The sequence below is a fragment of the Stigmatopora argus genome, chromosome 5, assembly GCF_051989625.1.
Source record: "Stigmatopora argus isolate UIUO_Sarg chromosome 5, RoL_Sarg_1.0, whole genome shotgun sequence".
Lineage (NCBI taxonomy): Eukaryota > Metazoa > Chordata > Actinopteri > Syngnathiformes > Syngnathidae > Stigmatopora > Stigmatopora argus.
In genome coordinates this window covers 20,107,687-20,133,146 of record NC_135391.1, presented here as the reverse complement: position 1 = coordinate 20,133,146, position 25,460 = coordinate 20,107,687, and the positions used below count along the sequence as shown (strand labels likewise).

The 25,460-nt window shown below is 41.1% G+C and overlaps 1 protein-coding gene across 1 annotated transcript in view; it reads left to right on the top strand.

The window, feature by feature from the left end:
* Positions 1-23,324, top strand: part of znf608 (zinc finger protein 608) — an 89,780-nt gene extending 66,456 nt beyond the window's left edge. Inside the window, exons 6-8 of the mRNA XM_077600767.1 lie at positions 20,941-21,192; positions 21,248-21,359; positions 22,819-23,324. Coding sequence (XP_077456893.1) covers positions 20,941-21,192; positions 21,248-21,359; positions 22,819-23,324 — 870 coding nt within the window. The remainder of the gene's footprint in view (positions 1-20,940; positions 21,193-21,247; positions 21,360-22,818) is intronic.
* The last annotated feature ends 2,136 nt before the right edge of the window (positions 23,325-25,460 follow it).

The window sequence follows — 25,460 nt, the reverse complement described above, 5'->3', positions numbered from 1 at the left end:
GACCCAAGTATTTTACCGCTTTTTGGCAGAATTGTGACTTATTTCTGCTGACTTTATGACCTTCTTCAGCTAAGTGTTTTAGCAACGCTAATGTGTCTTTTTCGCATTGCTCCTTGGTTTCTGATGCGATAAAATGTCATCTACGTAAGTCATTATTTGGCTACTTTTTGGTGGCTCGAAGGTTGCTAAATTTGCGTTTAGAGCTTGAGAATATATAGTCAGACTCTCGCAGTAACCTTGCGGCAGTCGAGTGTATGTATAACGTTTTCCTTGGAACGTGAACGCAAACCAAAATTGACTGTCCTTATGTACTGGTACCGAAAAGAATGCATTGCTGATGTCCACTACTGTAAAGTATTTTGCGTTTGGGTTTAGCAAGTTCAACAATGTATATTGGGGATCTTTGAATTACTGCATTATTTACCGCTTTTAAATCTTGGACCATTCTCCATCCGTTTGATGGAGCAGCTTTTCTTACTGGGAATATTGGTGTGTTACACGGAGAGTCGACGCATTCTATTAATACCCCCGCTTTGAGTAGGTCGTCTATTACAGGTTTTATCCCTTCTATTGCATCCATTTTAAGTGGGTATTGTTTTACGCGAGGTTGATATTCAGTTTTAGGTCGGATCATTACAGGTTCTGCACCTTTTATGAGTCCTACATCTGTAGGCCCTTTAGACCATAATTTTGCAGGTATTTGTTTTAGCAATTCTTCTTCGTCTTTTGAAAATAATATTTGTCACTTTCGTTTTGGAACTAAGTGTACCCCTGCCTCGACAGTTACTGTCCAAAAAAGCGATTTCCGCCACAACTCAGTTGACGCACTATACCATGTATTAGGCCCCGAGGGCTCCCAGTCATGTGCTCTCTCCCCTGCTTCCACTAGCCTGCCTAAGTCTTTCCACTGGGTGTGTTCGGCCTTAGACAAGGAGATGTGTGGTGCTGTATGTGATTTAAAAAGGGCTTGTGCCTTTTCAGGCAAGGCGACTGCGGTTGCGGCATCTGCCAACCCGTTTGTATATAGGTAAGTGACCATTATTCGAGTTGGGGTGACTTTATCGAGGCTTTCCTTGTACTTTGGATCTGGTTTATTTATATACCACATTGTGACATGTAAATTTTCTGGGGACATATGGTCCCCTGCAAACTGCACCGAATTTATTCCCTCTTGTATTAGACTAGTTCCTGTTTGCGTCGGTGGCTTGTTTGGAATGTCCAGAGAATAATAGTAATTTGGCTGTCCCGTCCCTTGTAACACGAACACTTGTTCTGGTTTATGTCTAATTATTTTCATGCCATCTGGCGTTGGCAGAACGGCCAGGCCTAGCCCCACAAGGCCGTCTCTGCCCAAAAGGTTTACTGGACATTCCGGTAGTATCAAGATCGATAACTGACATGATTTGCCTTTTGGATCCCTAACCCAGACTGGTTCTGTCATTTGTACTGATTTTGTGGCGCCCTGTGCTGCCCTAACTATTGCGAAATTTGGGCTTGGTTTTAAGTTTGGTATTGATTCTCTGATCGTGGTTCTACATGCTCCTGTGTCACAAAGGAATTTTAACGGTTTGCCTTGTACCCATATTATCACTTCTGGTCTGACCTTTTCTTCGAATAATATTTCGTCTACATTCAATATTTCATCTTCACTCCCGATTTTATCCTCATATCCAATTTCTTTTTTATATTCCACTTCTCCCTTGTACCCAATTGGTATCTCATCTTTACTTTTGGTAGCCATTTGTTTTGCTACCTCCCGTTTTAGTCTTGTGCTATCACGTCGTTGCGGTACGTGGGGAGGGTAGATTTTGCATTCCTTGGCTATGTGGCCCTCTTTGCCGCACGACCAGCAGGCCCTTGGATTGCCTTCGTGATAGGTTCCCGGTTTAAACCTGAGAACTCCCCCGCTGGCCGCACCCCTGCCGCAACCTCTTCCCCTGCCGCGACCTCTACCGTTCGAATGCTGGTGGTAATACGCTTCAGCCCCAAAACTGTCTTCGTCCCCATAGAAGAAAACTGCTTCTTTCTTTTGCTGTTTTTTATTTTTTATCACCTTTTCTGCATGAAGAGCATGGTTTATGTAATCCCCCAACGTTCCTCCGTTCATTCCTATGTAATGGCGATCAACCCACTGTTTTATTTCTGGCAAGGAATTAGAGTGGAGGGCGTTTTTTAACTGTTGTTTGTAGGGGCGAGCATCATCCTCATCATGTTCTAATCCGCTGTGTTGTCTAAATACTTTTTCCATTTTAATTCTATATTCTTCAAATGATTCCTCCGAGTTTTGTTTGCATCTTCCTATTTCAGTGTAATTTGACCTTTTCTTATACTTTACTCTGATTCTGTCTAACAACAATCTCACTTGATCATTCAACCCATCTGATCCTGGCGGGAGGATATTACCTCCGCCATCGGTCGGATTATAAGACCGTTTAACATAGAACCAATCTGATCCCAATTTGCACATCCATACTTGTTGTACCTCCATTCCATTTAGATGGTATGAATGTCTGAGGTTTTCCATTCCTGCCTCGCACTCAGCTAAATCTTCCTTTGGGTGCGAAATTCCTTCCACAGCCTTCCTCACATCTTCCTGTGTCCACGTCCTATAAACTCTAACGATGGGTGCCGCGTTTGGGTCACCCGCTTGTGGGTTTGGTAACTCTATTAAAGGATACATGTGCTCCTCCTCCCCCTCTTTTTGTATTTTAAAGCCTGCTCCTTTTGGTGGAGGTGACAGCACACCTTCCAGTCCCGTTACTAACCCTTTTGACCATTCCCCGATTACAGCTTGGGATCTAGTTTGATGTACTTTTGGATGGGTTTCTTTTAGTTTATATTGTGGAGGTGGTGATCCGGAGAGCGCCGTTTCGAGAGTCGTCGGTTCTTGTTGCTGTGCTAACATTTGTCTTACTCCACTATATGGACCCACATATTCATTATCTTCCTTCCTGTGATACATGACCTTTTTTTCTCTTTCTTCTCTTTCCTGCCTTTTCTCTTCTTCTCTTTTTTGTTTAGCTACTTTCTCAACATAACAGGGACTCCGCTATCCTTTACAGAATTTAATTAGTCTTTTTCAACTAAGGGGGTCTGCCCGCCTGCGGATTTTGTTGTTTGAATTTTACCTGATAGTGCCTAGGATTGTCAGGGTTTTTATTTCCTTTTTTTTACTTCGTTCTCTATTTTACTTCGTTCTCATTCATTCCTTTTTTAAATAAAATTTACTCACGATTCTCTGTGTCCTTGGTTTTCCCTTCAACCTTTGGACCCCAGCCCGTAAGGAAGAAACAGTCCTGGAAAAGGATCTTTATGCTGTGGCCACAGACTTTTCTGGATCTTGCTCACCCGCTGGGATCGTCAGGTATCTTGGGATCCGGCTCGAAGGACCAAGTAAATGTTAGGTTTAAACACCAGACATTTGTATCACCAATCTGATAGAAGGAAAAGCACAGAGAATTTAGTCAACTTTATTTAAAAATGAGAGGGTCTGGGAGTGCTTATTCCCGGGCTGCCATGCCTGCCCAAGAGTGCTTATTCCCGGGCTGCCATGCCCGCCCAAGAGTGCTTATTCCCGGGCTGCCATGCCTGCCCAAGAGTGCTTATTCCCGGGCTGCCATTGACGGTAGACTAATAAATTGAGAGTGATGAGCGGCAAAATAATTTGGACAACGCCAGCGGCGGGCCGGATTAAAAATCCTAACGGACCGTATATGGCCCGCAGGCCGAGGTTGAAAAACTTGTACACACACGATCCGGGGGCGGGGCGAGCGCGCGAATCCCGTTTCGGCGAAACCTCCGTTCGGCGGAACGTCCATTCGGCGACCTGTCCATCTGTCAAACGTCCGTCGGCGAAACGTCTTTAGGCGAATCATCCGAGTACCGTGGCCGGATGATTCGCCTAAAGACGTTTTGCCGACAGACGTTTGACAGACGGACAGGTCGCCGAATGGACGTTCCACCGAACGGTCAATCGACCGAACGGAGGTTCGGCTAAGCGGAGGTTTCGCCGGCGCGCTCGCCCCGCCCCCGGATCGTGTGTGTACAAGTTTTTCAACCTCGGCCCGCAGGCCATATACGGCCGTTACAGATAACATTCATTTCGGAATAACAAGGGCATGTACTGCCCCCCGCTGGGCATATTTCTAAATACAAGTACACGGCATATTTCTAAATACAAGTACACGGCCTATTTCTAAATACAAGTACACGTGACAGAAGAAATAGAGTAAATAAAGTAGCAGTAACAGCATACTGTTATGAAATTTTATATCCAGAAGTCCTACTCCATATTGTTCTTGAACTAAAAGTGAGATGCTATTTGACCAGTCTTTTCTCTAACATATAAATTAAAGTGTTTAATTTATTATTTGTAATTTCTTGTAAACTGTGTGTGTGAGTGAAAAAAAATAAAATGTTTAATTTATTATTTTATTAAACAAATAAAAGTGGAGATGTTTCGATTGGATGTTTTCGCCGGACATCCAGGTACCAGGTAGATCTACAGCCAGGTCGACATTCTACCTTTTGAACCGCGTGTGGACACGGAGAAGAACTCATTACGACTGTGGCTCGAATTTGTTAATATCCCAGCAAAGCCCGAGTACCCAGCAAGCCCAGCAAAGCTGCATTCTCGAAACCAATTGTAAGTAACTTTGGGAGACTGTCTTAATATCAGTAATACTGCATTCTGGAAATAATGGCAGCGTTCCGCGGCGCTAAAATATTTTTCTGCTGCATGCTGCATTCATTCTGGAAGCAATTACCGTAATTACTCGAATATAACGCGCACTCGAAAATAACACGCAGGTAATTTTGGGCCAAAAAAATCTGGAAAAACGCAGTACTCGAATATAGTGCGCACCTAAAATTTCCCGCTGACGAAAATCAGAAATCTTACCTTTTTTTTCTTCGTTTCACGATTGTTTTGTTCAAAACCGGATAGAGAAATCTTCAGGTACGAGCGTGTCGAGTGTCGTGCAGTTGGGAGTTATGCGTTTGAATTTTAGGGCAATAGATGATACACAGAGTGGACAAACATCATGTAGACATGTTATGTTGCAATACCTTTTAGACTTCCTTGAACATTGACTACATTTCAATTGACAATACCATGTTTTAATTCAAATATCTATTGTCATTCTCAAACAAGAAAAGGAACATACAAATTGAATAAATAAATGATTTGAAGATATGCACAATGGAAAAGACTATCACATGTAACAAGGGAATGTACTGCCCCCCGCTGGACATATTTTTAAATACAAGTACGTACTACACTACAATGTAGTATTCTACTTTCCAGCTTATTAATGCAGGATTGTGATGTTTGTGAGGCTTGACGATCTTTAATATGCGTGTATTTTGAATTCAAAGTTGGAAATTGCACAATGTCCGTGCGTCAAAGTGAGTTTGACAATGCTTTTTTCGATCGAACATTTGTAATTTATTTTAGTTATTGATTATAACACGCACCCCCAACTATTGGAATTAATTATATAGCAAAAATATGCGTGTTATATTCGAGTAATTACGGTAATATGGCAGTGGCTCTGTAGTATATCATAGTCCCGGATTTAGGGTGCTCGGGTGATTTGCCGAAAGACGTTTCGCCGACGGTAAATATTATGAAGTTGTCACATTATTGTTAATATATTTACAAGCTACGACGACGTATCGAAACAGCCGCGCGCATTTTCGCGCGCGGCTGGCGTCGCCATTACCATGCTGAAACGCTCTCCCACTAAAATATTCTTCTTGGAGTTGTCACATTATTGTTAATATATTTACAAGCTACGACGACGTATCGAAACGGCCACGCGCGAAAATGCGCGCGCGCCTGGCGTCGCAATTACCATGCTGAAACGCTCTCCCACTGAAATATTCTTCTTCTTGGAGTTGTCACATTATTGTTAATATATTTACAAGCTACGACGACGTATCAAAACGGCCGCGCGCGAAAATGCGCGCGCGCCTGGCGTCGCAATTACCATGCTGAAACGCTCTCCCACTAAAATATTCTTCTTCTTGGAGTTGTCACATTATTGTTAATATATTTACAAGCTACGACGTATCGAAACGGCCGCGCGCGAAAATGCGCGCGCGCCTGGCGTCGCAATTACCATGCTGAAACGCTCTCCCACTGAAATATTTTTCTACTATACTACTGCGTGCTGCATTCATTCTGGAAGGAAATAATATGGCAGTGGCTCTGTAGTATATGTATATATATATATATATATATATATATATATATATATATATATATATATATATATATATATATATATATATATATATATATATATATATATATGTGCGTAGGTGCGTAGGTGCGTAGGTGCGTAGGTGCGTAGGTGCGTAGGTGCGTAGGTGCGTAGGTGCGTAGGTGCGTAGGTGCGTAGGTGCGTAGGTGCGTAGGTGCGTAGGTGCGTAGGTGCGTAGGTGCGTAGGTGCGTAGGTGCGTAGGTGCGTAGGTGCGTAGGTGCGTAGGTGCGTAGGTGCGTAGGTGCGTAGGTGCGTAGGTGCGTAGGTGCGTAGGTGCGTAGGTGCGTAGGTGCGTAGGTGCGTAGGTGCGTAGGTGCGTAGGTGTGTATGTGTGTGTATGTGTGAATATATATGTATTGTGTGTGTGTGTGTATATGTGTGTGTGACAACAAAAACAGGCATTACCTATTGGAGATGTGAAGAAAGAGGAAGATGTTTAGGGCGCCTTCGGACAGTGAATGATGTTCTATCAGGTGTTCCAACGCAACATTCTCACCCACCAAATACCAGCAGGGGTCAGGTTCTCAAGACCCTGCAGAAGATTAAGGAGCGAGCCTCCACTACAGAAGAGATTACAAGTAGTATAATTCAGACTTGCACATCTAATTTTCCCTTCGTGTGAAGTGGATCTCTTCCCAAAAATGAAACTTTTGCCAGGATGATTAGAAGGCAAAGGGCATTCACAAATGGCAATGAAATAATGGACGAACTAAGGGTTTCATTAAGAGGGGAGAGATTTGTTTTATTCAAAGAGATAGATTTTGTTTTGATGGCAGCTGACACCAATCTCGATCTATTGGCAAAAAGTACGCACTGGTTTTGTGACGGTACGTTCAATAGTGCACCTGCCAACCATCAACTGTACACCATCTATGCTCTCCTTGGAGAAAATCATACCGTTCCACTGGTATACTGCATCACAAAATCTAAAACTCGAAGAACATATGATATGATCTTTTCTAAGATCAAAGAAAGCCGTGTTATGGAGCCTAGTTCTGTAACTGTTGATTTTGAACAGGCTGCAATAAGTGGTATAAAACAACATTTTCCAAACGCTCACTTATCTGGATGCTTTTTCCATTTCGGTCAATGCCTTTGGAGAAAAATTCAGGAATGTAGCCTACACAATTGATATAATGACCCAATGAATACCTCTGTGATAAAACAACTTTCAGCACTGGCGTTCGTCCCAAAGGACGATGTCGTAGAAGTATTTGATGCATTAATGGCTTCACTAGACGAGAAAACAGAGGAAGTACTAGCAGAATTTCTCACGTACTTTGAGTGTACTTGGCTGGGTGAGCCAAGGGGAAGGCGACGGCGACGCGGTCCGTGTTTTGCCATCCCCTTATGGAATGTTCGAGAAAAGACCTTGCTGGGAATACCACGCACTAATAATTCTGTTGAAGGTTGGCACCGTGCATTTCAATGTAGAGTGTCAGTTGTCCATCCAAATTTATCTCGTCTGATAAGCAAACTCAAATTAAAGCAAAGTGATTGGGAAATGAGAATACAACAGGCTTATGGCGGTATTATGCCCAGACAAACCAAAAAGTCATACGCAGCTGTTAATGAACTGTTAAAAAAGCTCACGGATGACTATGAAAACCCGGATCGATTTCCTAACAAAATACAGTACCTAGAAGCCATTGCGCTTAATTTGTAAGTTTTACTGTTTTAATAAAAACTGCCACTGCCATCTGTGAATTCCCTTTGTACATAATTTGTAAGTTTGTATTGTATTTGTAATTTTTGTACATAGTTTGTATTGTATTTGTAATTTTGGTACAAAATTTGTACGTTTTTTACTGCTTTAATAAAAACGCCATCTGTGAATTTGCTTTGTCTTCTTTTTAATAAAATATTTTTTTGAATGGCAGCTTATTGATGATGTTTAATATTAAAAAGCAAGTAAAATTATTATCTTTGTACTGGCTCTTGAGTAATTCATTTGAACCATGTCTGTTCAGTGAATTTTTTTTGTGATTCATTTGTCACTCAACTACAATAATCCTTTTGGTGACCCTTGCTGACCCACAGCACTGGTAAAAACAACCTAAACCACTTGGCAAGACGACTAAAGCTGAAAGGAATGGTAAACATGCAAAAGAAAAAAACAACAATGAGAAACATCCCCACTTTAATTTGTTTAATAAAATAATAAATTAAACACTTTATTTTTTTTCACTCACACACACAATGTTTACAAGAAATCACAAATAATAAATTAAACGCTTTAATTTATATGTTAGAGAAAAGACTGGTCAAATAGCATCTCACTTTTAGTTCAAGAACAATATGGAGTAGGACTTCTGGATATACAATTTCATAACAGTATGCTGTTACTGCTACTTTATTTACTCTATTTCTTCTGTCACATGTACTTGTATTTAGAAATAGGCCGTGTACTTGTATTTAGAAATATGCTGTGTACTTGTATTTAGAAATATGTCCAGCGCGGGGCAGGCAGTACATGCCCTTGTTATTGTGGGGGGCAGTACATGCCCTTGTTATTCCTAAGTGAATGTTATCTGTAACGGCCGTATATGGCCCGCGGGCCGAGGTTGAAAAACTTGTACACACACGATCCGTCTTTAGGCGAATCATCCGAGCACCCCCGGATGATTCGCATAAAGATGTTTCGCCGACGGACGTTTGACAGACGGACAGGTCGCCGAATGGACGTTCCACAGAACGGTCAATCGGCCGAATCGCCGATTGACCGAGGTTTCGCCGGCGCGCTCGCCCCGCCCCCGGCCTGTCCGTCTGTCAAACGTCCGTCGGCGAAACGTCTTCAGGCGAATCATCCGAGCACCTCCGAGGGTGCTCGGATGATTCGCCTAAAGTCGTTTCGCCGACGGACGTTTGACAGATGGACAGGTCGCCGAATGGACGTTCCACCGAACGGTTACCCAATAACACAGCCAAAATATAAGTGACTATGAGATGCAGCGGGCAGACTGGCTAAAAGTTTTCCCTCTCTTGTTATTTTTTTCTTTCTTTTTTCTTTTTAAATGCCTCATAAGTACCTGTGTTGAAAATTTGCTTAATCCATTTTAACCCACTCTTCTCATTTGATGCCAGCCTGTAATTCTTTTCTTACTTGATATCAAAGAGTTTCCCCTTTTCATGCAAATGTTATTAAAATGTTGCAGAAATCTAAAACTTGTTAACTTGGGTTAAAATGGGCAAAGTTCATCCAACTTAAAATAAATACATAAATACATATATGGCCACGTAAGGTGAATTAATGTAATTTCTTTTTCTGAGGCTGAAAATTGTCTGCTTCCCAATGGTAATGACCTCTTTGGTTGTTTATTTTATTTATATGTCATATTGCACAGCAACTTTTCATTTGAAGGCAAATGTAAAAAAAAAAAGATGCTCGTCAAAATTTCTGCAGGTTTTATTGTTCATTACTTTTCATAATTTAATGAGGGAGTGTTTTTATCTTTACTGGACAACAAAGCAACAAAAATACTTATTAAAAATACTTATCGTGTTTTCAATTGTCTTTTTTTAAAATTTAGGTAATGTAGTTACTGTCATAATTGAATAACAAGGAAAGTAATTTATTTTCTTGTTCACAGAAGTTTGAAGTTTCAAATTTGAGAGATTTTTTTTTTTTATGGATTAATTATCGATATTAACTGATTTTTTTTCGTGATATTTTTTTTTGTCAAATCGCCTAGGCTTTATATGTAGTATAATATCTCAACCCTGTGCCCTCTGCACAAGTGTTGAACCTCAAAGTGTTTGACTACTTGAAAGTTGTAGTTTGCCCTTTGCTACAAAGGTTTATTTTAAATACAATGATACTTCAACTGAGGAAATAATTTGCTTCGAGCAGTGTTTTTGTAACTTGGTATTCTCATAAGTAGAAGCCAATTTTCCATTGAATTATCATATGTTCCATGATCTTTAATCTTGACCTCTTTGATTCATTTTCTGAACCGCTTTATCCTCTTCAGGCTCACGGGGGGTGCTGGAGCCTATCCCAGCTGACTTCGGGCCAGAGGGAGAGGACACCCTGAATCCGTTTCCAGCCGATCGCAGGGCACACTCATACCTAGGGGCAATTTAGAGTGTCCAATCAGCCTACCATGCATTTATTTGGAATGTGGGAGGAAACCAGAGTACCCGAAGAAAACCCACGCAGGCCTGGGCAGAACATGGAAACTCCACACAGGTGGACTGACCTGGATTTAAACCCAGGACCCCAGAGCTGTCAGGCCGACATGCTAACCACTTAAGCCGCCGAGCCCCCAATACTTACCTGTAAAATTAAAAATTATAAAAGTATACCAATTTTGAATGAAATACTTATGTATGTATGCAGATAAAGAAATAAGTAATCCAAAGACATTTTCCAATGGGGTAGAATTGAATGTGGCAGTGGAGTAAACATACTGTAACATCAACAAGTTGCCAGCTTTGTCAGGTTTATAATCATTTATTTTGGAATTCGAAAAGCACAACACGGTTACTTTCAGCCATGGCCGATACTAACGACAACACTGAACCAACCAAAGCCAAACTGAAATCGTTACGTCCAACTCTTTCGCACATCTCTCTTTCTGAACACTCACTGTGCGGCCATGAACAAGCCATGAAGAGCATGAAAATACAACCTCAACATTAGAACCCAATTTGTTAAAATATATTAATACGCACATAAACACAAAACTTAACAACTTAAAATTATGTTATACACACTGGAGAAACATATCTGTGGTGAACGAGGGTCGAAGGCACACTAATCAGAAACTCACTGCCAGCTGGGGCTGATGAGCCATGGTCCTGATTAAGATTAAAAAGTGTAGAAAAAGGAGCTCTTGATCAGAGGCTCACACTCATATTGGAGGTGGGCTCTACATCCTTTCCGCTCTGGCATCCAGACATCCCCCTGGTTTGACGTACATTGAAGAGTTTATGGCAGGGGTCACCAAACTACGGCCCGCGGGCCGGATACGGCCCGTCAGCACATTTGGCCCGGCCCTCTGAACAATACCAGAGATGCTATCGGATTTATTTCCTATTTGGAAAAAAAAAAAAAATCCAGATTTTTTTTTTCCCCAAAAAAATTCCTAGGCCCCGCCCTGTCAAAGAGAGAACGGAATAATGGCAAAAAAGTTAGGTAAGAGAAAAATTGATTCAGAATGCAGGGTATTTAACCTGGAGTGGACAAACGATTATTTTTTTGTTCAATGCAAAGAAAAGGCTGTTTGTCTCATCTGTCAAGAGACAGTGGCGGTATTCAAAGAATACAATCTTCGCTGACACTATTAATCCCGTCACAAAGACAAGTACGATAGCTTGCAAGGCCAAATACGAGCAGACAAACTCAAAGCGAAAAAGTGAACTACTATCTCAGCAGAATACATTTGTACGCCAAGCTCAGCTGAACCAGGCATCTGTTCGGGCCAGGCTTCGAGTTGCTAAACTGATAGCAAGCAGCGGTAAGCCTTTCACTGACGGAGAGTTTGTTAAGAAATGTATGGATGCTGTCGCGGAGGTGTGTCCCGAGAAGAAAGATGCATTTAATGCCGTAAGTCTGTCGGCGAGTACAATCACCAGACGCGTTGAAGAAATCGGGAGTAATGTATATGCCCAGCTGCAGCAGAAGACGAAAGTGTTAGAATTATTATGGGGTGTTTCTATATATTTTGTAAGCATTTTTAATAAGTAATAATGCATTTTAATTACTTTTGTATAAGAGTGTCTTTAGTTTGAGACTGGGACAAACTCGAGGTCACCCTGCTGGCTCCAGCTTGTTGACATAACACCTCACCCTCCAAGGACTGTTTACTGGGAGATCTACGAAGGACTCATAAATTGTTTTGTCTGGGACACCGGCAGTTTACCTTATAAAGAAATTATTATGCTCATACTGCAAATTCTTACGCAGGTGTTTTTCTTTCAATGGCAATTGTTTAAATCAGATTACCTTTGAATGTTTTGGTTATGTGCCGCTAAATGTACCGAAGAGTATGCCGCTCGTCAGAATGCACTGGGGACTAAGACGGCGTCACATTGCATCTCCTTGCAAGTTGTAAGCAGAGTTTGTTGAAAGATGTTTTTCCTTTTTTAATTAAATATTACTAATAATGATTTAAAAGGTTTGAATCATTATTCCAACATTTGGTCCTTCGAGTAGCCGGGGTCAACACATCGATAAGGAATCCAGACGCTGCAGTTTAATATCTGGAGTGACCGTGCACGGCGAGAATCCCTTTTCCAGGCCGGACAATTTTCAGCAGCGCCTGTTTTCTAATCGGTTGACGACTATCCTCTTGGTAAGCATCTTTCGACATTTCTGCCGAGTCCGCGTGTGATGGCTGCATATTGTCGACGGGTTCCGAGTGCGTGAAGGGCATCACCCGCGAAGGCCTTATTTTGAGAAGTAAGGCTCGCATCCTGGGGATGGCGATTTTAAAACCCTGCGGATACTAGTCACTAGCAGGTAGACACGGTGGGGTCTATAAAAATGTGGTGGTCGACATTGGTTGTGTGTGCGTAGTTGTTAAAGAAAAAAAGGTACTACGGGGGCACACAAATCCACTCCAAAAAATGGGTGGTGCAAACAGTAAAACGGCTATTGACGACGATCCAAAGATGCGTCTGCCGTGTACAGATTGGATTGTTGAAAATCAAAGCGCTACAAGGGTTAAACACCTAAACTTATGGATAAATAAATATGGATTTGCTGGCCAGCTTAATATGCATAAGATATTGATACTGCAGGATAAAATACGTGCTAAGCATGGGGGAAATCTTAACAAAATGGAGCAGGAGGGATATAATGATACCTATTATTGGTTTATGATACATGGGTTAAATCAGTTGATAACGGTGGGAAAAGAGGACGGCTAGCCCGGTGGGGAAGAAGTGTGTTGTTGTTGTTGTTAAAAAGGAGGGCCCCCTCCGACAAATATGACCAGGTCGGGAGGGCCCGTGGGGGACATGGGGAGAAAACACTATCTCCCCAGGCCGGGGCGCCGCCAATGAGTGATGTGTTTATTGAACAATATCCCATGATCGAAGTTGCTAATACTAATGTGGGCAAGGAGCAGGCTCCTACTAAATTTGGATGTTCGAATCCAAAAGCTGATGGTGGCCCGTTGTGTCATGACGGGCGTAATTTGAATTTGAGAGTGCATGAACTGATTGATCGGGTTACGGGGAAGTTTAAAACAAAAGTTAATTATACCGTGATCAGCAGAGCTAAGCAGAGGGATGGTGAGCCTTTTGCAGAATATCAAATCAGGATGACGGCTTGTTTTAAGGCCAACAGCGGCCTCGCTGAAGACCACGCGGTGGGCAGCATTTATCAGGAGCAGCTAAAAAATGGGTTGCATGCTCATTCAAATGTGTTGCATGCTCATTCAAATTAGACTTATATATATTACATATATCGCTTGATTGCCTGGACAAAAAGGTCTCTAAAAACAAGGCAGGCCTGCTCAAAATGATTTGAACATGAGGATGTTGAGAACATGAGAATGTTGAGCTAATTTTAAACCAGAGATCACATTCTTTGGGAATGAATTCAATTGGATTTTTTTGTGTGATGCTGAAAGTTGTAAAATGGCAATTAAAATGGTTATTTCCAAGTCCTAGGCATACTTTGTTAATAGTACCTAAATGTACTGTCAATTTAATGGAATGAAATGGCTTATTGCGGATTATCTTGGTTTTATCCTGTCAACGGGAATGTTTTGGTTAACAGTCGAAAAGAAATACAAAACGACCAATTAAATGTTTAGCGGGGTTGCCAAACCTGCGTTTTTTGTCATACTCTAAACTGGTCAAATAATGCTTTGGCTGCAGGGGAGCGCGGCTGTCTTTGCTGCTGATTTGAATGCAAAAAAACATGTGGACCGCGTAGCGGCTGATTTGACGGTGTTAGGCATTCAGTATGCGCGCAGACCGCACGAGCGGCTAATTTTTTTGGACCCCTTCCGTGAAGACATTACAATAATTGGCCTTGGGGGTGCTGAAGCAAACTTGAGGGCAGAAATGGGTTTTGCTATGCTTGCAGCATATTGTAATTATGGGGTATTGTGATATAGTTGGATATCGGGAGAGTAATTAATTTAGTCTTCTCTAAAAAGCGTTATAATTGTACACAGGAGGTGAAGCATTGTGCTCAAAAATAAAAAGAGAGCACTTAGGAATGTCAACATTGATAAGCTGCTTCTGCAGCGAGCGTGAAGGCCACAGTCAGCGGGTAAGGGCGCGCTTCCGTTTAAACATTTCAGAATAAGAACAAAACATGGTCTGCAAGGGATGCAGAGTTCCGCGATGATCTTCGCATTTATTTTTGGGATTTAATCAGAAATGTCTTTCGAGGTGATAGAAAATCTGTTTGGCAAAGATTGATTTGGGGAAAGCTTTGGAATTGGGAATAATACTATTATTATTATTTTATTTTCTTTTTTGTGAAGTTCAAAGGGCTCTTAATTGAAGAGAGCTAGTTTTGGAGGATAAAACGATATTATTACTGTTTTTGAATGGTTGGCTGGTTAAAGAAAAATGAATGGATTTTTTTACAATATTATGGCATATTGGTTACAATTTGTGGGTCCTTTATTAAGCATTGAAAATTGTAATTAGGAAATGCCTAGTAAAAGGTGGATTTCACTAATTTAATTATTGTAGATTTTTCTTGTGGTAACAGGGAGCTATAAGAAATGGCTCTTATCTTAAGTAAACATAGTATGGGGTGATTTGCAATTTATGTCTTAGGTATTAAGGGTTATTTGGTTGTTAAAGAAATCAGACATGAAATTAACAATGCGGAAATGAGAAATTTCATGGCATTCGTCCAAATTGTTAGGTAAATTGAACCTGGCTGGGGTAGATAAGATAATTGGTTAAGGATAGGCATAGTTTCCCTAGAAGAAACATGGAGCGTCTTTAGGTGCACAAAAGACTTTCCTTGTTTGACCTGAAGGGGGCGTATGCTTTGCTATAGGTCATATTGATGACTATTGGGACGTTATTACTGTCTATTGCTTTAGAGGCATACACATTAAGAATTTAGCCAAAACTTGCTGCATTGCAATTATGGGGTTAATACAACTGAATGTTACGGTGATAACGATGGGCAATAACAAGCTTAGATAAAGGGGAATATCTACAACAAAGTCTGGTAGGGCCTTCCATGGTGTGAAACAAGTGAAATAATGTCTATGTTTTAAAAATAACATCTCCAAATTATAAAATATCAACCTTGGATGGGTTGACTAGAATGGGCAAAATTCGATAACATTGAAAGGGGGTGTAACATAATCCAGAACATGGAGATAAAGTTTTTACAAACGGTTAAAATACAAAAAGGGGGTGTGTGTGTGTTTCAATGTGTCACAACTTTTCCGTTATTGAACAAATTTCTATTTTTAGATATGTGGCATGTGAATCTAATACATTAATTATCTAGTTTCTTCAGGCATCAATCTTGATGATTGGGGGAGCACTCTAAATTTCTTGATTATGAGTGCCAGCGTGGATGAGTGTCTGTCTTTTGTGTTTCAATTGGCTAGCCACCAAGATATATCAATATTCTAATATCAAGGTGGAATATTTCTGAAATCGCTGATAAGCCTTTCAAGGACGGCGGTGGCAGAGTAGGGCAGAAACAAAAAGAAAAGAATTTTGCCAAATGAAATTTTTTGATTTCTGCAATGGGAAATTTTGGGAACCTGGGGGACTAAACAAAAACAAAAGACTTATCTGGGAGGGCTGCCATTTTGAGTCATGGTAAATTTCATGCCTCAAAAAAGGGGGAGGTTATATATTCAATCTATATGCAGATATATGGCAAAAACACGGGCGATTCCCCCTTATGTCAAGCTACAAAAGCTACGTATCCATTTCAAAGGATACACATGGAATATGTGTGGTACATAACAGTCCTAAAACAGATTGGGGAAACCTTGTTGCAGAAACTGGTCTAGATTGGCAAGCTTGGATGACACACGTGTGCGAAAAACCATCAGGCCTTCGATAAAATTAACCCATACGGTGGGGCATTACAAATCATAATTCAGACTGACAAATTAACTTGTGAATCTTTGTCTGACGTTTTTCCTAAGTCCATGGGTAAGAAGGTCATCGGAGATGGAAACACCCGGATCCGCCATAGTAAAATTAAAATCTGAGATGACCAGAGAATTCATTTCTGCAACGGGGAGTTCCCAAACGGGAGGCGGTAAGAAATAATTGGTTATTGTTGATGGAAAATGCAGCTATTATAAATCAAACCTGTATCAAACCTGTATCAAACCTGTATAACATGTATGGGGGGCCGACCTCTCTTAAGAGTAGTACCCGCGCAAATTACCCCTGATTGTGTAAAGGAGATAATGACAAAAGATGTAAGCCCAAAATGTATGAAATGGAATAATGTCTACCCAGTTACAACGGCAGCAAAGGACAAGCCTAACTTTTCAACACATGTCGCGTTTAATCATTTTACCTGCTTAGTCCTCACAGGGCACGGTCCGGCACTGGGAGCGATAAATGTGACGTGGTGTGCCCACGTCCTAAAACAGAAGGCACCCCTGATTCCACGTTCTGACCTATGGTGGTGGTGGGGTCAAAACAAATTATACGACTCCTGCCAAAATGACAGCAGGACTTTGTGCCTTGGTCTCACTGCTATTACCAGTGTCTGTTTTTCCATCTACAGTAGAGGAGATACAATTGGCCGCACAGAAATCCGGTATGATGGCGGGCCCCTCGCGACGGCGTCGCATGGAGAGAGGGTGATCCGACATACATTGATGATGAGTATAAGTTGGCTAATCAGATCGCAGCAGGTTGGGAGTATATTTTTCTTTTAATTACTCCAAACAAAAATGTTGATTGGATAAATTACCTGCATTACAATGTCCAAAACCTTGGAAATTATACTGAACAGGGATTTGTGGCGATAAAGGAACAACTGGCAGCCACTAGTCTGACGGCGTTCCAGGATCGTGCAGCGGTTGAAATGCTTCTTGAAGGAGCAGGGGGCGTATGCAACGTTTGAAAATGTTGCACTCAACAACACGCCCCCCACTGGGTCCCACACCAGGGCCAACGATGGCCTGCAGACCCTAAACCGCAAGATGAAAAAGCATCCTGGAGTAGAATAATGTCCGCTGACAGATTTGTGGCCTCACTAATAATGATTTGGCCTAATTTGTGGTAGCCCTTTTTGCTACGATTTTGACATTATGTGGGTGTTGTATTATTCCCTGCTTAAGATCTTTGATGAGCCGACTTATAACCACTGCGATTGCCCCTACAAATTCCAAATTGCATGAATTATATCTCCTATTGCTGACACTAACAGTGAATTCCAGGAGCATGGTAATTACGAGGATGGATTGGACGAAAATGATCTTGTGTTCTACTTTTCAGACCTGCCGAACGAGTAGAGCCTAAGCGGGTAAAATTAAAACAGCCAACGGTGATATCCCTCTCATTTTGAATTTGTCATAAAATGAATAACAAAACATATAGTAAAAGGAGGGAATGTTAGAATTATTATGGGGTGTTTCTATATATTTTGTAAGCATTTTTAATAAGTAATAATGCATTTTAATTACTTTTGTATAAGAGTGTCTTTAGTTTGAGACTGGGACAAACTCGAGGTCACCCTGCTGGCTCCAGCTTGTTGACATAACACCTCACCCTCCAAGGACTGTTTACTGGGAGATCTACGAAGGACTCATAAATTGTTTTGTCTGGGACACCGGCAGTTTACCTTATAAAGAAATTATTATGCTCATACTGCAAATTCTTACGCAGGTGTTTTTCTTTCAATGGCAATTGTTTAAATCAGATTACCTTTGAATGTTTTGGTTATGTGCCGCTAAATGTACCGAAGAGTATGCCGCTCGTCAGAATGCACTGGGGACTAAGACGGCGTCACATTGCATCTCCTTGCAAGTTGTAAGCAGAGTTTGTTGAAAGATGTTTTTCCTTTTTTAATTAAATATTACTAATAATGATTTAAAAGGTTTGAATCATTATTCCAACAGAAAGAATTTGACTTTTTTTCATTAGCACTAGATGAAAGCATGGACGTGCAAGACACAGCGCAACTGCTCATTTTTATTCGTGGAGTTAGCGCAAACTTTGAGATATGCGAGGATCTGGCAGCCCTCCAAAGTCTCAAAGGGACTACAACGGGAGAGGATATTTGTGCCAAACCATGGAGAAGTTGGATCTGGACTGGTCAAAGCTAGCTAGCATCACGACTGACGGGGCTCCTAGCATGGTGGGCGAAACTCGCGGTCTAATGGGACGCATGAACCGGGAGTTGGAAAAAAGGGGTCTCACCGCCTCGCTACGAGTCCACTGCCTAATTCACCAGCAATCACTGTGCTGCAAAGTGTTGAAGTGAGAGAGATTCTGCTCTGACAACTGAGCTGAACTTTTATCTGTTAAGATTGTGCATGGCACAACAGAAAGTTAATGTTCCATGGCTTTTTTTCTATGAAGAACCCAGAGAGAGTTATTTAGTTATTATTTATTTCATAAATAGTGTTATTTATTTCCTGTTTTTTCTGTGAAGATCTCAGAGAGGGTTATTTAGTTATTATTTATTTCATTAATAGTGTTATTATTTGTTTCCTGACTTTTTTTCTGTAAAGAACCTGGAAAGGGTTATTTGGTTATGTGTGGCTTTCTGGAAAACAATACATTTTTTAAGCTCCCCTACGATCGTCACACTTTTTCTGTTACTGCACAGACTGGCACCCCATCAGAGAAGGAAAAGGTTATGTGGCCCTCACAGGAAAAAGTTTGGGGACCCCTGGTTTATGGTATCTCGGAATAAAGGATTTCAAAGCAAAGCTTTTTGTAACCAAATATAGTCATACCTCTACTTACGAAATTAATTGGTTCCAGAACTTTTTTCGTAACTTGAAAAATTCGTAAGTAGAAGTGTGTTTGATATGTAAATTATCTAATTCTTTCCACGGTCCCCACACATCTACCAACTAAACCCTTTAAAATTGGTCAACATGTCCCAATTTGTAAGAAAGATGTGAGAAACACAAAAGTGAGAGAAAATGATCATAAATGTATTTATTGATGTCACAAAATGAATAACAAGTATATATACAAACCCGTGTTAAAATGCATGGGAACAAGCAAAAGCAACTGGGATGCAACACAGAGATGGCACACAAACATGAACACACATTTAATAAACACAGCATTAAGAATTCAAACACTCATTAATCAACAAAGTATTAACGTTTTGTGATTTCTTTTTAATGTAATTTTACACCCATTTTATAAGTCACTACTGGTTTTTACCTGCTTCTGCAGTGCTGATGACAAACATTTTGGAAGAAAAAAAACTACAAAGACGATTGCCTTTGAGGACTTTTAATAATGTTTCTAAAATGCACAAGTCAAACGTCGTCAAAGAGGCACGACTGGTGAACACTTTTTCAGGATGTTTTTTCTATGAAGTCGGAAAGTTCGTTTCTCCCCCATTTTTTTCTGATTTGTGCAGTTGCAATGGCTGCCTCCTCGCTGAATTCCTCGTGTATTGCCAAGCGTCGCATTTAGTGCTGCGTCCGTTTTGGTGCACATCGACCAACTAACTCGTCAACGTCCTTATTACTGACAATACGGCCCATCGCCTGCCCCCGCAGCACAATTTAAACCACCAAAGGCTGCCGTTCGAGTCAGGACAGTTTCCCCAAACATAAAATAAGTTTAAGCAGACAATGGGTTAAAGAAAATGGATGGTTGTTGTGAGACAGCCAATGAGAGCCCAGTATATTGTGGAGTGAACTTTTAAAGCGAGAATCAATGCATCCGCGACAATAAGTTCAAAATAAAATGACGGATAATGAATAAATGTACTTTTGGAGGGTTTTCGTAACTTGGAATATTTTCTTATTTCGAGGCACTCATTTGCATATAAAAAGCTTTCGAAACCTGGAAATTTCACACCTAGAGGAATTCGTTAGTAGAGGTATGACTGACTGTACTTCGCATTTAGAAGCATTCGTAAGTAGAGCTACCGTCTGGTGGATACTATAAATCCTTTTGCCTCGAACTGGAGGATATTGCACTGGTGTTGTTCCAATAAAAAATCACGAACACACTCTAGAAAATGTCTCCCTGCCATAGCTTGTGCCATGAGTCAAGGAGGTTGACGGACGAGCAACAGGAACTAAGGGGCTGGTGCTTTTGTGAAAGGTCAATTAGCCAGTCCTTCCATGCTCATGGTAAAGTAATCTGAATTTTGGCTTTGTCTGTCTTGTGCCTGACATGTCACAAATTCAAAGGATTTAGATAAGAATGCTAAAATCATCGTTAAAGCGATTTACCCAGTTTTTTTAGCGCCTCTTTCTTGGTCAAATGACAGGGGCGTCTTTGTTACTAATGATGCCGTTGGCGCTCATGCCACACAGAAGTACAAGTATGTGTGACTTTAAGGTGAAAAGGTCTTTTAAAGTAGTCCCTCAGCAGAGGAGGGGTACAGTTGCCAAAATCAGAATGTGCTCTCAAAACATATTTTAGTTTGACATTGAATAAATGTCTTTTATTAGGTGTAACAAGTTAACTGACTTCAAATTAACCCTACCCACCACTGTTAAAACAGGCCTATAGGAGAAACACTGGCACCAGCACCAATACTTGTCCCAATTGGTCTAGCCCCCAGACGCCCCTACCTGGCCACGCCGACTGGCTCAGAGCAAATTCTCAGAGCTACAGAGTCCATTCGGAGAGACGGCAAGTGAGGGGGACGCAGAGGTGCCGAAGGAGTGGGGGAATACCCCCGAGCCGGCCGAGCCACAAGTGACCTCAGTGGCCTGCAATGCTAAAAACCCCAATGGCTTGCACAAACTGCCACCACCCGTAGATACAGAAGAGGCGGATGGCAATGATAGGAAACAGAAGGAACCTGTCAGTGGAGACCCAAAGTGCCCGGATGGCTGTGTCTCCACCAATGACTCCCCAGCATCCGAACATGCAGTACCAGCCCTCATCATATGCACCCTACCTGGCACTGTGTGATAGCAGTGGTGTCTCCTACAGAGGGGTAGCTCCCACCCTGGTCCACAACTACCCAGGTAAGGCATCTTGTCTCAGACCCAGCCAAATATTTATTTTATGTCAGTTGTCTTGGATGTACGTACATAGTTAGCCCAGAGGTGTGTCAATGGCACCGAGATGTGATGCAGGGTCAAATTGAACCCCCAGTGTTCTCATGTCTCAAAATTGTAACACACAATTCCAATTTTGACACCCAAGTTTTCCTAAAGCTTCATCAAATATAGTTGTGACATCTAATCGTGCTACCATGGAATAGTGTAATAAATATAAATTGTATGAAATATGAAAACATAACATAACATATGCAATACTGTTAATTGAATAAATCATCTTGCCTGTATTGATGGGTAAGCACATTTTGATGGTTAATTTGTATGTATCAAAAAATGCTCTCAGAGTTCTTTGCATTAATTAATGAGGTGTGGTGATATTCACCTCAATATCATTGTGACATTAATCACAACTGGATGGATGGATTGGATGCGTTTGTTGGGGCAAGAACATATTTTGATGGTTACATTGCACCCTATCACATAAATCATGTTCGCCGGTCTAGTCACTGACCTTTGAGAGCTTCTTCACAAAGGGAGCAAAAAATTATTGGTGTTACAAAATGAAGTATGCAACCATGTGTAGAACTCCAAAATAGCCATTTCTGATGATTGGCAAAATATGACAGAACACCAGGATACCCACTGAGAAGTTTTATAACTGTCTTTTTTTTCTCCCATGGTGTTTTCACTGACAGTGGTGAAGACAGCAACCCAAAATTAACGGTTGAAGTTGACGTTATATTGCTAGTTACCAAGTAGGGTATCAAAACCTGGATACCACCTGCATGAAAGGGAATTGGGCAAAATGTAAACTAGGGTTTAGATTTTAAAACTTCCAAATGAGTTATTTTAATGCTGTTCTGTGTAAGGTTTTAACACCAAATTGGGGTTGTCAAATCATGATATTGCATCATCCAAAAGTTACGCAAATAGACCTGGGCGATAAAATGATCATGCACACTCACACCATACCTAGGGGCAATTTACAGAGTCCAAGCAGCCTACCATGCATGTTTTTTGGAATGTGGGAGGAAACCGGAGTACTCAGAGGAAATCCACGCAGGCCCGGGGAGAACATGCAAACTCCACACGGGTGGACGTGACCTGGATTTGAACCCAGGACCCCAGAGCTGTGAGGTTGACGCGCTAACCACTCTTGCCACCGGGCCGCCTTAATTAAAATCTATAAATAAATAACCGATGAGAGGCAACATAACTCACAGCACAAAAACAATACTTCCACAAATACTGACAACAACACAGGGTTTAAATATATGGGACAGGGGTTGACAAGACAATTGCAAAAACCTGGGTCGCACAAGGGAAGGAAAGACACAGCAAGTGAAACACATTCATAATCACACGGACGGCACACAAAAGGGAAACACACGCCCAACCATGAGACCCCAACACAACGTCGCAGCTCAATTCACCCTCAGCGGTCTCTGGAAGGGCGATGTCGTAGGTCGCTGTGTGCTGAATGGTCTCCTGAACGTTCTCTGGAGGGACGACGGTGATGTCGCAGGCCGCTTCGAGCGGGAAGCACCAAGCACCTTTAGAGCCGCCACCGTCGGAAACAGGCACTTGAGAGTGGCCCGTGGGAACAGGCACTTGAGAGCGGCCCGTGGGAACAGGCACTCGAGAGCGGCCCGTGGGAACAGGCACTTGAGAGCGGCTAGTGGGGACTGGAGACTGGCCGCCGGCATCCGGCATTTGAGAACAGCCGTCAGGATCTGGCACTTAAGACTGGCCGCCGGGATCCGGCACTTGAGATTGGCCCCCGGGATCCGGCACTTCAGAGTGGCCGCCAGGATCCTGGATGGGAGAATGGAGGCCCGGCTCAGGAGCTCGACTGTTGACTATCTCCCCACTCCTCGTTACCCACCGCGGAGCACGCCGCTGCCTCTGGGCAAATGTGATATGGGTTAAAATGGGTCAAGTTAATCCAACTTTTTTTATTTTTTTATTTTGTAAATGGCCACGTGAGGTAAATATACATCGTTTTTTTGTGAGGCTGAAAATAGCACAGCAACATTTGGTGTGAAGCCAAATTTACAAAAATAAAGATGCCTGTCAAAATTTCTGCAGGTATTATTATATATTTTTATTATTATACTTGTTAGGTTCATTAATAGTTATACTTTAATAAAAGGAAGACATCGGAGCACATAATCCAGCGTTATCTTGCAAGTGAGAATCAATCCTGACTCGTCCTCGTCACAGATCATTCTAAAGAAACCAATCCTCTCCTGCCCATTTAGTTGCATTAGAATCAAAACAATTAAGGTTATCTTATTCAAAACAATTGCATAAGCGTTTAACCCGAACAACACAAAGGTCAAAAGTCAGAAACAACTGGGGAACAACAATTGCATATCAGGTAAACCGAGCAACACTATTTTAAAACAATTGCGAGTATTTTCGGAGGTTTGATCCGATATCGCCATCTGCTCCGGAATCCAAGTCAAAACAATTTAAGAGTCCTTCACAGATCTTCATTGTGAACTTGCGACTGGGTGAGGGGTCGAGGTTTTAATTCAAGTCAACAGTCCTCGGATCCAGGGACTGGATACAATACTACTATTATTAATTTTTGATTCTTCATTACTTTCCATAGTGTAATGAGGGAGTTGTCTTATCTTTTATTGCACAACAGAACAAAAATACTTTTTAAGATCATATTTTATATTGTCTTTTCTTTTAAAAGTAAGCTAAAATAGATATTTTCATAATTTAATAACAACAAAAGTCATTTATTTAATTATTGACAGTTTGAAGTTTCAAATTTGAAAGAAAAAAGATGTGACAGTTATCGTGATAATTATCAATGTTGACTGACAATTATTTTATACCGTGATAACAACTTTTGTCATATCGCCCGGGCCTACATACAACAGAGTTGGGGCACCAACCCACTTATGGCAGCTATAACTTGAAATATGTCTCTGCAGGCTTCCACTATCCTTTTTATGGCAAGACAGCAGGAAGAGAGGATGCCGGGGTGAGAGGCATTTTTTTAAAGATAAGGGCGAGTTAACTGTTGAAAGAAACATTGAAAAAAAAGTGTTTGTATTCATGTCTTTGTGTATGTGGGTGTTCAGCCCGATGATAAAGGTTCAGTCGAGGCACAGCGTGAAGTTGGCCAAAATGATCGAGGCCATGGAGTGTTGGGACGACACCTGCATACTCACCATCATACCCACACCATCATACCCACCTGGGACTAACCTACAACCAGGTTTTGGGTCAATATGATATATACCCTGGTATGCACTAAACAACAACACTATACATCCACAACACAGTGCATGAAAACTCAGGAATCTTGACTTTGTGTGTTTGTGTTGAAGGTTTGAGCTCTGGATCTTTGGTGTCTTCTCACCAAGTGTCAGAACAAACTTCAGTTGGTAAATTTCGCACACGTCATCATTTCATCAAAATTTTTATATTGCCCATTACGCAAATAGATTGGGTTTTGGAAGCACAGCATTTTGGTTCACAAGATAAAATAAATGTGTGTATTCCTTTTCTAAACCAAGCAATGCTACACTTTGTTTCCCAACTACGACCTCATAAGTCAATGGTTACATTTTATAAAGCATTGCACGGAACCATATCATTAGCATTTTGTTTAGTGATGATATAACACATGTTAATGAAAAACCCACAGTGGCTTTTGCTAGTGTTACACCCTGCATTTAATCTTGAAACACAGGGGGGAATAATTACAACAGTGAGACGTTGTTGTTTCCTCAATCCAACTTTTTACTGTAAATATTAACACAAAAACCCATAACATACAATTACACCCATATATATATATACATTATCAACACGTTAGAACCCAAAACATAATGTACAATTACACCTATATATATATATATATATATATATATATATATATATATATATATATATATATATATATATATATATATATATATATAGGTGTAATTGTGACGAGCGGTCGTATGATGAGGTACCACTATATATATATATATATATATATATATATATATATAGTGGTACCTCATCATACGACCATATAGTATACGATGATGAGGT